Below are 15,913 nucleotides of genomic sequence, written 5' to 3' on the forward strand. Positions count from 1 at the left end.
GGGTCTGAAAGAGAGTGAGAGAGAGAGAGTGAGCGGCATTGTAGATTTATAAATTTTTGAATATTATCGTAGATTGCCAAACGAAATCTGCACGTTGTACAAAGAACAGCCAGTTGCACATTGCAGTGGTGAAAACTACATCTGCATACCGCAGCACCACAATGACAGTGCTCCTGGCACTGGACCTGACTAAACATTTGGTATATTGGTCGTGGCTCGCCACATTTTGCCAGGACTTTGGTATCTTTTGAAAGCTGAGAGCGTTGGGACCGCTGGGTATAGGACCTGGACATCTCTCTTATTTAAGGCAATTAGAATGGTTTTAACTTAGTACAGTACTAGGCTCCAAGCATCAGAGTCTGCGTCCAGGCATTGTTCTTGCCAACACCGTGCAGTGCTGCTTGCATGCAGACTGCCACTGGCAGCGGCCACTGGTGACCCTTGACTCAAGCCTCGAAGGCTGCACCCAGCGGGGCACCACATGTGTGCCGGCCGGGGGCACACCAGGCCGCCTGGCACCTAGGGGGCACTCGCGGGCACACCAGGAATCTGCCCCGCATGTAAGACTGTATCCGTAACCTGCAAGATCTGCATACATGCCCTTGAAATCCATTCCAGAATTCTCTGCTCCACATTCAGCTCAAATGGCACCCTCAACACCCTCAGGGGGTAAAAAGACTACAGTACCCTGAAAAAATCTTAAGCGCCCCCTGAGGTTATAATCTCCAGGGTCAATGCTTGAGGTCTAGCTCGACTTTCCAGCAGAGGAGTTCTGCATATAATAAATTCTGTATCGTATAATTAATTGCGTTGATAGATCATCAAACATATCAGTTTGATCAAGAAGGCAGGCTGCTTCAGTCTCACTGCTGCAGCAGCAGATCTTGCAAGCTTCATTATCAAGAAAGCCCGTCATTTCGCTAGCATTTTCCTGCAGGGATCATGGCGATGCGGAGCTTAATAACGGAATTATTGCGAACCAGCAATGCACTGTGCAGATCGCATACGGCCCGAGCTATGCCTCAGCTTGACCTGGACATTGAAAGAAGGTGGCAGCGCAGTTTTAGCAGCTCTCCTCCTGATGGTGAGCCTCGTAGCTGTTGAACTGCAATAGCTCTACTTCCAAATCATGACATTTCTTTCAGCAAGTCCTGCTGACACAATACCTGCGAATTCAAGAGCACCTGCATTCAGCCTGGATATATCTGGATAGTTTGATTCACCTCTATAAATTGTGCATTGATTTCTTCTAAATTGGTGTCGTGTCATCCATGGACAGAAACTGGACCCTCCACGTCCGAAGGCGCATCTGACGCTGTAATAGAGACAGCAGGAGAGGTTGGTGAGGCAGTGCCTGAGGTGAAGAAGGGAAGGAGGTGGACGAGGGCAGAAAAGGGCAGCTGGGCAGATGGTGACTTTGTAGAGCAGGTAGACCCCTGTCCTTGGGACCGAGACCAATCCTTTACATGCCAGCGGCAATTAAACCATTCCTATTTGCCATGATGCATGTCCTGGATAAGTGCATGTCAACTGAACTCCAGAGCTTGCAAATGTAGTAATTGATGCATGTCTCTTCTTGCAAGTGACAAGCACGTTTGGTGTGTCATGTGCAGCTCAATGATGTGGCGGTTGAAGTGCCGGAAGGCATTCCGATATACGACATGCGCACAGACATCCCCTGGCACTTTGAGCCGCAGTCCAAGTGGGCAGACATGCTGGAGCGCGTGGCTGCCGCAGATCCAGACATGCTGAAGATGCTGGAACTGGGGGAGGACTACCCTGCGCCCTACCCTGGCGCCCGCTCCATCATCCGATGGGAGACTTACATGGTGCGCAACCGCAGCCGCCACATGATATTGCTGATCCCATGCTTGCATGTACATGCTCTCTGCAGCCAAGACTGTCAGGGCTGCTTGACAGGACCATGTTGCATGGATTTCTGAGCTGTGTTGGGGCAGGTGCTAATGGCGGGGCCGGACCATCTGAGCCACCCGGTGAACAAGAAGGCAAAGTGCTGGGTGTACCTGCGCGACCTGCAGGAGGAGTGCGGCCTCACCGACGCCGCTCTGCAGCACATCGCGCTCATCTGCGGGCCCAGGTGCTTTTCATCCTCCTTGCCTGTCTGTTCTCGGGGCGGGGCTTCCTTCAGGCTGCCTACCGAACATGCGCGACAGTTGGCTGATTTCAGAGCAACTTCGTGCAACTTTCTCAACATTGCTCGCTTGCAGCGAAGGACAGCAGCTTTATCTATAACTCATTGCCATCAAATCTGGCAAGGCAGCAAGCAATCTGGGCTGAGGGGTCATTCTAGTCTTGATCTGAGTGAATACTTGAATGCACTACCTACTGTGCAGGAAACGTAAATTCTCACAGGTCACTGAAGGGGCTTTGTGCGCGCCAGGTACAACCCAAAGAAGGGGTTGCTGACGCTGGTGAGCGAGAAGTATCCGGACCGGGAGGAGAACAGGCGCGACATCCTGGACACGCTGCATGCGCTGGTGGCCGAGGGGGAGAGGGCGTTCCCTCAGACCGATGCAGACATCCAGAAAGTGCAGGAGGAGCGGAGAGCCGCCAGAGAGCGCATGAGCAGAGGCCTGCCCGTGCCAGACTACAACCCCCTCAGCCCTTCACGTAGGGTGCGCCTCATCTAGGCAAAGAGTATTCCAGACATGTAGGCAGAGTGGGCGCCAGAGATTAGAGGATCACGTCCGCCAAACTCTACTAAATCGTAAATCCAGTAGCCTCGACCATATGGGTCTGTTGTGCCCCAGTGGTACATTGACAGTGGTGGGTGGGGTTGGGGTAGAACCTTTACTTGAAGCTGATGGACTTCAGGGGATTACAGTTGACAATGTCTTCACGTTCTCTGACTGAACTGTGTCTTGCAGGAGCCAGCAGGAGAGATTGAGGAAAGAAGTGCAACAAAACAGGCTATGTAGGATGAACACTATTCATGCATTTGCTACAGTGCCTGGAATAGAACTTCTATTGTAAAAAGATGCAGTCAGTCCAAGATATCTCGTTCCAGGATCTCAGAAGAGTGCAGATTTCATTCATTACATACATTTGCATGGCCAAAGTAGTAGATGCTCATGAGCAGATCTGCATCATCATCTGCTACTCACTGGTTTATGCAATGTACCTCTTATGCACTCATCACTGCCTGCTGATTACACCATAATCACGTTTAATCTGAAGGGTGTAGATCACACCAGAACGATGATTCACTGATAAAAAAATATTCCCCTACATTTGCCAGGAAATTGGATGCTACACAGCAGCGCTGATCTTTCGTCCAAATATTATTTGAGCAATTATAACTTCCGAGACTTGTGGGTGCCACCCAGAACCTCAGCACCCCAGATGGTGTACTGGCTCTTTGCATCCAAACTCGCAACATCATCAGGGGCATGAACAATTGTGCCAGCTGAAACCAGCAGGCCTCAAAATTCTCAGTATCGGCACCAGACATCACCGACAAAACTCTAACTTGAAGAAGAAGCTCCTCGCCTTGATGTGGTCGCACCAACGTGATGCACCAAAATGGCCTACCAGCCCCGTCAGTCCTCTCACACCCTCATTATCTTCTCAAACTGCACCTAGCAGCTTGCATTTGATATGCAGACCGCTGAGCTACCGGAACTCTCAATTTCGACAAGCGCGTGAACACGACAATGAACTGTCCCTTCTGAAGTCCTGGAACGCTCAATTCCACCAAGACTCTGTGTGTACTCCCGGGACTGGCTCCCTACTGCAAGAAAAGTCTGCATTCTGTCAGCATTGCTGTCGGCTGCCGTGCATGCACAACTAAAAATTAGGCTGCGACGGCTGCCGGAAAACACTCATTTCTGCCTACCATGCCTACAAAAATCCTGAGAATGCCTAGAGAGTGATGTATGGCTTTGCGCCGTCTGTCAACATGCGCTTCTGTGCGATGAGAGGGTCATAGTGATCTGCGCCGCAGCATCTCCAGTCTGACCCCTTCATCAGCAGGAAGACGGGTGGCAGGTGCTCAGCATCATGCTGCTCTGTCAAAGGCTTGTGCGGTAGGAAGAACAGCGCAGGCTCCTCATCAAAGCCCCCTCCATGTGCTTGCACCTGCACAAATGCCCTCCTGGTCGAGTCGCTTCTTTATTCCCTTGATATATCTGCCATTAGTGAATGATCAGACATTGCTAAAATCCGCGCATCTCCCTGACATGTCATGCGGTCAGAGCAACCTGGAGCAGACCGCGTACCACATAGATTTCTCGGTGGTACTGTGTAGCCAGCACTTCGATTGCCAGGTCATCGCCAAAGGACCCCTGGCCCTCGGAGATCTCCACTGACAGCAGGCCCTCCTCCACGTACTGCAGGGTGACTACGCAGCAGTCATCCCGCTGGCTCCCATCCAGCGCCATGTAGCGCCCCCAGCTCGCCAGGTCATCCACCTTCTCCCCAAGTTCCTCATACACTGTCCCGGCTGCATTAGTCCAGTCCAAGCCAGCATCTGTGCGCTCTGCTATCGCAGCCTCCGCTTGTGCCAGGTCCCCAAATCGGATCAATAATTTGTGTTCCTGCACACCATACACTCAGCTCCTTGAAGTTGCGCAGTGTACACAACCGGCACACCCACAATATTTGCAAAATTCATGCCAGCCTGTCAGACAATTAAATTCTTTCTGCCAAGCAGTTCCTGTGGTGCCTGGGAGGGGTCCTACCTGAACACACTCCACACCCCATCCGCAGGTTATGTCCGGCGCATACTGGTTTGCAATCCGTTGCTCAATGCCTTCTAACAGAACGTTCTTCTGCATGAGTTTGCGGAATTGTGCAACACACCGAGCTCTGACCTGCATGACAAGCGAACTCCCTTTAAACGGCATTAAAAATCCACACATGCTGCATGAGTGCAGTTGCAGTTGCAACACTCTGCTGGGGAAGGCCTGTACCTCTGAACCGCTTTCAAAGCCACCGAGCGCAAGCGCAAGGGCGTCAAAAAGGCAGTTTCCTGCCCTTGCCACTTCGCCGCCATACTGCAGAGTGTAGCAGCAACTCCCACCAGTCAGAGCAACTCCAGACTGGGATAGCTTTGTCAACTCAGTCAATAACCTGCACAGCCAAAACGATCCCTTATCACATTGCACTTCGAAATATCATGGATTAAATTCATTTCGCAAGGGAATTGCGAGCATTTGGCACTCCCTTGTAATCTTTTTGTTTCAAGAAGGGGCGTCTCCAACAAGAGTAAACAAGATGCCTCAGGACTGATAGAAACAGACGCCTCCTTTTGCAAAGAGCATCCACCAAATCATTCTTGAAGCTCCTACAGAGCTGTCCGAACGAGCCATGGAGCCTTGGCGGACCCGGACGAGTTGTCCTAAAAGACCCGCCGCCCTTTCGGGATTATTCTTCGAAACAGTGAGCCCAAGAGAGTGAGCAATCTTCTGGCCCAGTACTTACCCTGCATCATCTCCACTAATAGAGGAGAAAGAGGAGTCTGCAATAGACACCAGAGAGTCGCTACTGGAAGTCTCCAGAGGAAGGGAGCAAGGCATGTCGGCCAAGCTCCGATCTTGGCCCATTATGATGTCGCAGTCCTCACTGCTATACATGCCTATCTCTCTGACATGTAGGGATGGCAAAAGAACTCCTCAACAACGAATTTGGGAATGAAACTGGATGTGGGGCTCAATTCTTCTGACGCGTCCAAGACCAATCACGTGCACGCCACGCCTTGCGAACCTGGGCCGGACAGCTCGATTGTTGGATACCTTGACAATCAACAGCGGCAACACTGCGATTTCATGAGTATGACTTTCTGATTGCCTTCATAGACACAAGTCGCAAGAGCTCAGCACCAGATTGACTGTCTTGGACTTGTAGATCAATATTTTTTGAGTGACTCGAGATATGAAGTGTTTGCATCAGACGTTCATCGCAAAAAAATGGCTACACACATTCAATTCATTAGGGCCTGGTAGGCCATGGCATGTGAATAGATATCGCATGGCACCCCATGATATCTGCGGGCAGAGGAGTAGACACCTACTAGGCTTAGTTACTGTCGATCGGAGAAGCTTTAGGACACAGGCTGGCAAGGACGACCTGCTCAAGGGGGTCAATCCTCAGCATAGAGACGATGTGGCTCGTGTGGTCGAGCAGGCACAGCGGGCTGCCAGCATGTGGACAACCATCTGTACAGGTTTCTACTCCAGCAATCACCCACATGGATGCTGATCCCTGCATGTCTGAATTATCTTCCATGTTTGCTGGCTCATGCAACGCTGTGAACGGTGCAGAACATTGCACTAGCTCATGCATCAGGTGATGCTGCATGCCTTCATTTATCCTGAGCGACATTCTGTGATGGGCAGACTTTCACCCTCCTCCAGTGGTTGCCGACGCCATGAATGCTATGAAGCAGCTGGCGGGCGTGGCAGCACTTTCCTTTGGAGGCTACGCGCAGGCGGAGCGCACCAGAATTTTCCTGGGCCAGGAGGACATCATTGAGGCCCTCAAAGCAGACCCACAGCAGGTCTCTTGTAAGGCCCAAGTCCAGGAGAGAGTGCGAGCTTGTTGTGCTGTTTGTCAATGGCAGGGCTTGAAACACACAATAGTTGAGTATCATCTGCATCTGCCCTTACATGCTGGCATGCATGCATGCATCAGGGGAGCTCATTGGCAGTCATGTGTGGGAACAGGCGGAAGGCGTTGCAGCGCTGCGAGTGCAGGGCAACTTCATGTTTGACGCAGCCACGCACAGGGACTTCCTGGGCGCCATCCTGGGCACAGGCATAGAGCGCAGCAAGGTCGGAGACATCATTCTTGTGGGAGAGACCGGCGCCCAGATATTGGTTGCTGAGGAGCTGCTCGATCACTTCGAGCTCAACCTCACTCAGGTGCCTGCTCCCACACACCAGCAACTCCTCATTCTGCGCACCTGGTATCGTTCATGAGGCACAACACCTGAATAAATCGGGCGCTTTGCCGCCCTTGATCCAATTTGTCTACCATGTATCGGTTGATAGGGTCTGCTTGGATATGGTGAGTCCAACAGAGGATTATGGCAGCCTTTTCCCGCACCTTGTCTGCAAGCGCACTTCGCATCTGGCAGCAAAAATCTGTAATAACACAAAAGATATCCTCGAGAAGTGTGTGGGTAGGCCAGGGGGCCCTAATGCAATGAGAGGGTGCCAGTGCAGGTGCGCAGCGTACCGGTGGTCAGCCGGCGGATGGAGCTGGCAGAGCTGAGCGTGCGGCCGGCCAAGACGGAGACAGTGCGCAGCGTGGAGGCATCGCTGCGACTGGACGCCGTGGCCAGCGCCGGCTTCCGCATCAGCCGCGCCAAGGCCGCGGACCTGATCAAGCAGGGGGATGTCCGGTGCGCTGCATGCTTCCCGCTGTCATTCATGCATGGGCTGTTTGCACCTCTGATAACAGTGGAAATAAATGGCGCGCAGCGGTCGCGAGGCCAATTGACCCTGATGGGTTTGTTGCTGATCGCCCTTGAATATATTCATCACCCCTTCAGGGGCGTAATATATACTTCATCAAGACGAGTGATCACAAAGTCAAATCGAGTTGAAGTTGATTGGCCAAAGAGGCTCCTGCAGATGCGTGTAGTCATGCCATTGATGGGGATGAAGAGGATGGAGGGTGTCTTCTTGCAGGGTGAACTGGATACAGGCCAAGGGGAGCAGCTTGGTCAAGGAAGGGGATGTGATATCCTGCTCTGGCAAGGGGCGCATAGAAATCATATCGACATCACTGACAAAGAAAGATCGGCATGCCGTGGAGATGACGCGGTATGTCTGATGCTGAGATGTTTGTGCGATTGTTGAAATTGTAGGTTGTAACATACAATCAGCAGCAGCAGACTCTGAAGTTCCATGGGTACAATGATCCTTACACTCTCTATCCACTGCACCACGCAGCTTGAAGTCTCATCTTGGGCCCCCGGAAACAGGTTCAACTGTTCCTCCCTCCTCCACCTTCATTGCTGTTGGTTGTGTGCCAGAGGATGGAGCTCCGCTGTCCTGACGAGCACTGGCAGCTGGACCGCCAGCTATTGTCTGCAATGGGTACTGCATACCAAACACAGCGGTTGTCAGGCAACTTCTCTACGGGCTGATGTCGCTGGCAATATGTCTGCATTTGCATTCTCTGTGATCTCCACAATCTCTTCCCCACTGGTTCTATCCAGCAGGGCAGCAGTATGAATGGAATTCAAGTCGAAATGTCACCTTTTGCAGAACATTCATGATGATCTTGTCTACAGTGCGCATCTGCTCTTTGCTGGTGCTCTGCTGCAGCTTGGAAGCGGGCCTGGCTTCCTTTTCCTCACTGGCCCCTGCCTTTGCCACTTCTGAACCTGAAATCACAGCAGTGGAATGAAGACACAATCACAAATCACCCTTCAACATGACATGCAAAGATGACTTGCGCTGTGAGCAGTGTCATTCAAATGCTGCTTACCTTTCAGGAGGGGATCCAGGTCGCTTTGCATGAGATTGAACGCTGTGCGCACATTGTGCAGGCATCGGCTCTGCGCCCGCACACAGTCTTCAGCATTGCATGTGGCTGGCACAGCCGTGCATAAAACAATTTCACGAGGAATGTGAGGGTGAAATAGTATGATGAAGGGTGCCTCACGATGCGGGATGACAGAGCTGCATGCAGGGAAGGCGCCTGATACACATTTCCATCCAGAATATAGTAAAACTGCAGGGTGGCAGTGGTCTTGGGTCCAGACCGATGCTGCTTGCGGATGATGAAAAGGTGAGGCTCCTGTGCATCCTGCAGCTCGTACTCCACCCCAGGTGGTAGCGTGCTGCGAGCACAGTGGCATGTCATCACTGGTGCTGTCAGCTTCAACAGTCCCAGAAGAATCTGACTGATCACGTGGAAGTAGACGTACGCAAGCTTGACTCCCCCTCCTTGAAGCTTGGCTAGCTCGTTATTACAGCCGCGATCATAGAAGGGGGATAGCGCAAAGTAATCCAATGCAGTGAAGACGTTCAGTGGATAAAAGGCAAGCCAGGCATCGTCACGCCACGTTGTCTGAGCAAGCTCGTCTGCAAAATTTTCATCCACGATCTTTTCTGCCATCTATACTGAGGCAGGTGGCCAAGAGCATAGTGATGGCTAGCAGGGGATGAGGTTTGTTAACTTATTCGATCCGTCATTCTGCGTTCAGATGGAGATACTCAGGCACATCCTGGAATCATGGGCAGTGATTGGTTGGAATGCCAGCATGAAACAGCCCAAAGAAGTTCTGGTCTTGTTCTCCGCACCTGCCAGCGCGTGCGCACAGCATGCCACAGCATTCCTTTAATGTCCGCCAGCGGGAGCGATCTCGTTGCTTACGGACTGGTGAGAGTTCTCATAATAAATTGCTATCGAAAGTTTATGTCTAGATTGTTGGGCGTTGGCAGAAGCACCTGACCTGGAATAATCATCTGGACTAGAAACGCTCCTTTAGTACGGCGTTGTATTGGGTTATTTAAACCGCTAACCTTATGCATTCTTGAAGTCTGATCGTTGAAGGAACGATGGCAGAGGAACTTGCGGAATGGCTGGCACGGAACGGTGGCTGCCTCAACCCAGACCTCAATTTTTTCCACGCGCTTCCGGGAGGAGATAGGGGCGTTGTAGCACAGAAAGATATTGACAAAGACACCGTTCTTGTCTATGTACCATTGTGTCTGTGCTTGCATATGCCGACGGAAGAGGAATGGGAGTCAGAAGCAGATCCTTATGATCAGGCAGCTAGTTTCTTGAGGAAGTTATCAGAACCCCTCAGCGCGTTCCTGGCCACTGTGCTCTTGCTGATGCATGAAATTTCTAAGGCAAGCACCTCTGCCATGCTTCGTCCTATGACATCATTGGGACACTGCATCGCTTCAGCAAGCAAGGCATGTCTTAGTATATGTCGATGTACCTGATCGACATGAAATTCTGCAGGGTGCTCAGTCCAAGTATGCGCCTTTCCTGAGCCTTCTACCAGCAGGCCACGACTGCACGCTCTGCTGGACCGATGAGGAAATGGCTGAACTAGCAGGCACGTATCTGGTTACTGGCCAGGAGCCGTCTGCAATGCAGACTCTGCATTCATGAGTAATCTGTCAGTCAGTGCACTTCCTTAAGTCACTGACATGGTAGGGCTCACGCAGGCACTTCTATTGCGGACACGGGGGGCGCAAAGACAGCGCATGAGTTTGACAGCCTTGTGCGTCCTGTGTTAGAGCAGCGCCCAGACCTGTGGCCGCCGGCATCGTGTGGATATGATGCCTTTGTGCACGCAGCGGGCATGGTGCAGTCCAGAGCCTTCCACATGAAGAAGGAGAATTGGATTACAGGAGAGAATGAGGACGGTAAGGCACAATCCGTATTTAGACATCGAGTTCTGATCTCCGTTTAAATTGTCAGAGTGAGATGTGCACAAAATCTACAAGCACACAAGAGCTGAATGCTGTAGTGAGGTACAGGGGAGGAGCTGTATCTCATCCCAGGCATTGATATGATCAATCATTCATCCCGCCTTCAGGAGCGCAACACGGCTCTGGAGCAATCCTCCGATGGTGTGACATTCCGCCGGAAGCCAGACCTGCCTCCAGAGGAATACAATGGAGGACTATTTGTCATGAAAGCAGGTGGGACAAGAGTGCACAATGACCTCGCAAATAATCTCCCTGTACATTTCTCCTTAAATGGGCTATATGGCAACATAAGATTAACATGAGCAACAAAGGTCAAGACTGCGAGTGCTTGGGTGTGCAGGGCGTAAGGTTGCAGCCGGGGAGCAGATCCTGCATACCTATGGGGATCTGAGCGATGCCCAGCTATTGCAGACGTATGGCTTTGTCGAGGACCCTGCACGCCCAAATCGCCACAACAGAAACGTGCGGCTGCCCACAAGTGATCTGCAGAAGGTGCGCTTGCTCACATCCTATGCAATTCTCAGTGAGTTGTTGCTTAAAATATGGACGTGATGAGTTGCACAATTTGTCCAGCAAAGCATTGTATGGCAGACAAGATGAGGCTTCCATGCATTGCATGTCAGGGGATTCGGGCCTTGAGGCGGCATCATAAACCTGACGCTGATCGGGACGACAGCTGGATAAACATTGAGGAGGTTGAGGAGCGGCTGCTGGTGGGCAAGCAGCGGCATGATGACCTCTTCAAGCTGGCTGCCTACTATGTGACGGTACGTGGAGCCCATATGCAGCTGCCCCTGTATCCTTGGTGGCTTTCGAGTAGGCTTGCTAATAAGCCATGCACAGCCCCTGTAGGTCTGACATATGCCCACTTTTTGTTTGTACTGCTGATTGTGCACAGCATGCCGTTGGGTAGATTACCAGTCCCAACAGAAGCATGCATGGGCGCTGCCTTGTCCGCCATCTTGTGATGGTCATGTGCGCTGCATGCAGGGGAAGGCGGAGTGCTTGATCATGCTGAGCCTGGTGGACAAGCAGCTGGACGGCAGGCTGGCAGCGCCCAACCGCCACATCAAGGCTGCTGCCGCCACCGGCCGTCTGCGCATGGCAGCAGTCGTGCGCGAGGCCGAGGAGAAGGCGCTGCGCGGGCTCAAGAACCAGATCTTTCAGCTGCTCATGGCGGCCCCTTACAATGCCGATGATGCCACCGCCATGGACGGCGAAGACTGCTTGGGTGACCTCCAGTGGGAGCCGCCAGAGGAAGAGCTCTACCCAGAATCTTCCGGTGACTCAGAGGATGAGGACGGCAGCGAAGAGGACCTTGAGGGGTCAGATGAGGACTCTGAAGATCCGGAAGAAGAGGAAGAAAAGGAAGAAGAGGAAGAGGAAGCAGAGAATTTGAATGGAGTCGAGGCCAGCAGCTTTCGGGATCAGGCGCCAGAGACTGCTGGTGGGAAGGAGCTGGCAGGCGGTGGGGCGGATGCTCCCTCTGCGGATGAGTCAGCGCTGCTGTCCGCTTCGGTGCTGCCGGCCACGGAGAAGCGCGGCCGGCGTTCCAGCACTGTGTCCCTCAGGATTGGGGACCCCGTCAGGAAACGCCTCAAGTTCTAGCGCGGTTGTGATGCCATGACGCTGCTCTGACTTCTATTTATTATCACTTGTCTGCCACTTTCCTGTGTGTCCTAGTGTTGGTCTGTCCATGCAGCAGTGTTGCAAGATTGTCTGGGTGTCAAGTGAGTCTGGTAGCACCACAAATTTGTTGATGATGATCGTAATTGCCACTGCTGGCAGCAAATACATTTGTGATAGCCATTCTTGTCATCGGTCTGGTATGGTGGTTGCTGTGGTGTGCAGCACCACTTACCGAGCCGCTTTCCTGCTGCTTTGCCACTTGCATGCATACATATGTCAATAAGCTGACGGGAGATCTATGACCATCAGTGACTTCATTAAGTGAAACATTTTGGAGTTCTGTAGGACTTTGATTATGTACATTAGTAGAGCTTGTTTGTGTTGCTGTCAGATTCATGGCCTTCATGGTGTTCAGAAACAGCTGCGCACCCCACCCGCAGGTTGACTACTAACACTATTATAAATGCCATTGTGTTGTCTCCTATTAGTAGGAATGCTGTTAGTTCTACATTGTTGATGTCAATACTTTTGTAAGCAATTTCAGTGTGCATCTTGCCCTTTCATATTGCCCATGCATGAGTTTCAAGGGATGCAGGCTTCCACTACCCCCTGCAATTCTACTTAATTGCTCAAATATAATTTGATCGCTCTCAGCTAGTATATACCGATCAATTTCATGGACAATGTGTTGTAGTCTTTCGTCAAAATTTGTTCCTGGTGGATATTCGTGTGCACTGAAGTTTTGATGGATCGACTGACTATGAAAAATAGTACTGGTTTGGGAGCTATTTAGAAATGTAATTTATCCCTCATTGGATGAAACAATTCTTTAAGAATGTTCTGTGAGTGTGCACCGCTCTGACAGGTTGCAGTGACTCCTTGTTCTGTGACATCTTTGACTATACTGGACGATTAGAGCTCTGATTTTTGGCAGATCCTGAACTCCTTGCTGGCTGGTCACCAATCACAAAATTCAAACTCATGGGAATACCGGTAGAGGAACCTAAAAGAGGGAAGTACTGATTGGAAGACCCGAGGATCAAGGGAGTATCAAAGCATGGCGTACGCGGATGTTCTCTTCCTGGATGACTGCAGCGATGATCCAGACGAATTTATAGGACATGATATTGATCAGACAGTCAGAGAGTTGGTGAGATGATCCCCTTGCTTGTCTTGTGCCTGCAAGCAGAGGAAGCACAATAGTCAGACTGCTGCTAAGTGCCTTGGGGGTCCAGAAATCATCTGCTGCTGTGTTCAGGCTGACCCGGCAACGCGCAAGGCAGCCATGCATGCGCTCTCAGCACACCCTTATGCATCAGATGACTTGGTGGACTCTCCAGCCTGGCCGGCCTTCTGCAGCAACCTCAGCACCCTGCTGGCCGACTCAGACGCGGAAGTGAGCAGCGCAGCCGTCGCCTTTGCAGAGAAAGTCTTCAGGGAAGTCCGAGGCAGCAAGCCCCTGGAGCTGGCGGACCTGTGCCTTGCACTGGCAGGCCATGTTGCCAGCACCCCTGCACCCTGCGATGAGAGGGGGACAATACTGGAGAGCACCTCAGCTGGGGCCAGCACCACGCAGCCATGCACGTACACAGCGCAGGAGACAGGTGACACTGTGAGTGACAGAGCGGCAGTGAGGGCGGCAGCAGTGAAGCTATTGCTGAGGTGTCTGCAGGCGCTGCCGAGGGTGTGGGCCACATTCAGGGATCCCCTGCTGCAGCAGCTGTGGGACGCAGTGTGCCCTCTGCTGAAGCTCCATGTGCACAGCTCAGCCGACAGCAGCATGCAGCAGCCAGACCACAGCGGCAGGATTGTCGAGCAGCAGAGAATGCGTCACTCAGCAGCTGCCAGCTCTGGCGACCAGCGACGGCCCAGCGATGGACCCTCCCTTGGCGATGCAGATTGCAGGGACATTGGAGGCAGCGTCAATGCAGCTAAGGAGCAGAGATTGGGTGCTCCAAGGCTGGAGGGTTCTGGGGAGCTCTGTGGGCCACTGGTGGAGTTGTGCTCGGCTGAGGGGTGGAGTGGGGACTGGTGGAAGGTTTGGACTGCGCCTGCAAGGCCAGCCAGGGTCAGCCTGCTCTCCCCATACCTTCTCTGCCCTCCAGCTTGCACAACGGTCTCCAGGATTGATGGGTCTACCAAATGAATTGAACATTTTAGCAGTGGTGATGAATGCATGTGTGAGTGCAGTGGCTGCCAGGGGCTCTACAGAAACATGGTGTCCTCCCCGGACTGCTCGGGGTCTGCGCAAGGCTTGCTGACTCTGCTGACAGGTGCGCCCAATGAGTTTTCAGCTGCACCTCTGTTTTCAGCTGCAAAATTGCTGTTGCTCCAACACAAAGTTTGTTACTGACCTGAATGCCCTGCCGGACGCAGGTGCCGGGAAGCTGGCGCAGCAGAAGCCTTTGCAGTGCAGGTGGTGGGATCAGTGCTGGCCCTGTCCCTCGGACGTAAGCTGTACCCCATTAGCTGTGCAACGCTCACGTGTTTGCCACAGCCGGTATGTTCTCTATGCCAGCATGGCAATACCTCATTTCGAGATTCATTCTTAATATTTAAGTATTGACCCACAGAAATAAAGCAGCTCTGTCCCACCTGCAACATCTCGATCATCAGAGCACGACAGCCCTCTTTTCGGTGCAGGTGACAGTGCAGGATGCCATCATGTGTCTCAGTCACATTGGCACCCATCCCCTCAGGGCAGATGCATCAGAGGCAGAGCATGATTGGACAGCAACCAAGGTAGCGCTGGATGCGCTGCAGCTGCTCTGCAGGGACGACAGCCCAGACTTCAGGATCTTGGCGCAGCGCAACGTGCTTTACCTCGCCTCAGAATTGGAACTAGCCAAGCAGTCTACAAGTAGGGACAGCTGCACCGAGGAAGTCTACAGGTAAGGATTGAGCATGTTTATCAATGTTCAGCTTCAGCCTTAAAGATCCACTCTTTTGTCTGTGACTTCATCTTTTACCAGTGAAGTCATAGTATTAACAACATCTATATGCAGGCGTACCTTGCCACTGACAGGAAAGCGTGTATAACAATTGTTAATAATAAGATGATATGCAGGCGCCTGGAGTGCATGCTGGCCCTGCTTGCCCGGACTGCTTATGGGCGCAACCGCTTAACCTGCCGCGACTGATACTGGAACATTCTGACACAAAGAAACAGTTCTGAGATATCGATGATTTACATCAGCCCACAATCTGTATGACTGGTCAGCTGAGGTGTTCCTTCAATTAGAGGAACCTCTGATATTTAGTAGAAGAGCTCTTCTGAGCATGTAAAACTGTGGCGACATTGTCTGTTAATTGTAGCATTGTCAGCTCTTTGTCATGTATGAGCGAGCCACATGCGCATGAGCACACTTGTGCAGATGGTTCAAGCACAGTTCTGAATTTTCAGAACACCAATATAAGTTACAAAGAGCTGCAAAAGCCATTGACATCTCGATACATCAAGCACATGGCCCTATTAAACAAGGCCTTGGCATTTGCAGACAAGGACAGGGCAGTCACTTTGGGTGTTCTTCAGATTCCACTGACAAAAGCTACAATCAAGGCATCATGCATTCAAATACAGGCAATTACTTGTTGTGGGTATGTACAAATGCGGCTTCACTTAAATGGCCACTTGCTTGCAATGTGACTGCCACTTCAGTGTACATAAGTGCACCATGCAGTTGCAAGCGCAACAAAATCAAGGAGCAAAGTAACACAAAACAAAACATCTGTCTGTTGCGTCAAGTACTGGATGTGGTCTGGCAAGCTATGAAAGCAAAATGATGGAAAGGGCCAAGGGACGGGGCAGTTGCCCAGCAGCAGCATCATTAAAAGAATTTGGCATGGCATCTATTCCCTGGTTT

General features: G+C 51.7%; 6 protein-coding genes across 6 annotated transcripts; 4 read left to right on the plus strand and 2 right to left on the minus strand.

Annotated features, from left to right (window-relative positions):
* Window positions 1-1,017: 1,017 nt before the first annotated feature.
* Window positions 1,018-2,651, plus strand: COCSUDRAFT_83707 (hypothetical protein; the record flags this gene model as incomplete). The annotated part of the gene is made up of 5 exons (XM_005647422.1): window positions 1,018-1,084; window positions 1,280-1,428; window positions 1,614-1,829; window positions 1,959-2,098; window positions 2,402-2,651. The coding sequence occupies 5 exons, from the start codon at window positions 1,018-1,020 to the stop codon at window positions 2,649-2,651; spliced, it is 822 nt and encodes a 273-aa protein (XP_005647479.1).
* Window positions 2,652-3,882: 1,231 nt separating this feature from the next.
* Window positions 3,883-5,631, minus strand: COCSUDRAFT_66380 (hypothetical protein; the record flags this gene model as incomplete). The annotated part of the gene is made up of 5 exons (XM_005647245.1): window positions 5,443-5,631; window positions 4,932-5,091; window positions 4,701-4,832; window positions 4,239-4,556; window positions 3,883-4,098 (listed from the first exon to the last, which is right to left on the minus strand). The coding sequence occupies exons 1-5, from the start codon at window positions 5,592-5,594 to the stop codon at window positions 3,883-3,885; spliced, it is 978 nt and encodes a 325-aa protein (XP_005647302.1). The 5' UTR covers window positions 5,595-5,631.
* Window positions 5,632-5,988: 357 nt separating this feature from the next.
* Window positions 5,989-7,797, plus strand: COCSUDRAFT_16065 (photosystem II S4 domain protein; the record flags this gene model as incomplete). Its single annotated transcript, XM_005647246.1, has 5 exons — window positions 5,989-6,184; window positions 6,357-6,535; window positions 6,684-6,881; window positions 7,185-7,363; window positions 7,653-7,797. The coding sequence occupies 5 exons, from the start codon at window positions 5,989-5,991 to the stop codon at window positions 7,795-7,797; spliced, it is 897 nt and encodes a 298-aa protein (XP_005647303.1).
* Window positions 7,798-8,460: 663 nt separating this feature from the next.
* On the minus strand, window positions 8,461-9,090 carry COCSUDRAFT_16273 (hypothetical protein; the record flags this gene model as incomplete). The annotated part of the gene is made up of 2 exons (XM_005647247.1): window positions 8,461-8,850; window positions 8,911-9,090. The coding sequence occupies 2 exons, from the start codon at window positions 9,088-9,090 to the stop codon at window positions 8,461-8,463; spliced, it is 570 nt and encodes a 189-aa protein (XP_005647304.1).
* A 443-nt stretch (window positions 9,091-9,533) lies between these two features.
* COCSUDRAFT_66382 (SET domain-containing protein) lies at window positions 9,534-12,594 on the plus strand (the record flags this gene model as incomplete). Its single annotated transcript, XM_005647248.1, has 6 exons — window positions 9,534-9,570; window positions 10,155-10,355; window positions 10,470-10,634; window positions 10,762-10,913; window positions 11,045-11,188; window positions 11,412-12,594. The coding sequence occupies 6 exons, from the start codon at window positions 9,534-9,536 to the stop codon at window positions 12,027-12,029; spliced, it is 1,317 nt and encodes a 438-aa protein (XP_005647305.1). The 3' UTR covers window positions 12,030-12,594.
* A 513-nt stretch (window positions 12,595-13,107) lies between these two features.
* On the plus strand, window positions 13,108-15,190 carry COCSUDRAFT_63898 (hypothetical protein; the record flags this gene model as incomplete). Its single annotated transcript, XM_005647249.1, has 6 exons — window positions 13,108-13,200; window positions 13,309-14,088; window positions 14,241-14,323; window positions 14,427-14,550; window positions 14,694-14,941; window positions 15,118-15,190. 6 exons carry the CDS (start codon window positions 13,108-13,110, stop codon window positions 15,188-15,190), a joined length of 1,401 nt encoding a protein of 466 aa, XP_005647306.1.
* Between the last annotated feature and the right edge of the window lie 723 nt (window positions 15,191-15,913).

Source organism: Coccomyxa subellipsoidea (assembly GCF_000258705.1).
Source record: "Coccomyxa subellipsoidea C-169, whole genome shotgun sequence".
Classification (NCBI taxonomy): domain Eukaryota; kingdom Viridiplantae; phylum Chlorophyta; class Trebouxiophyceae; family Coccomyxaceae; genus Coccomyxa; species Coccomyxa subellipsoidea.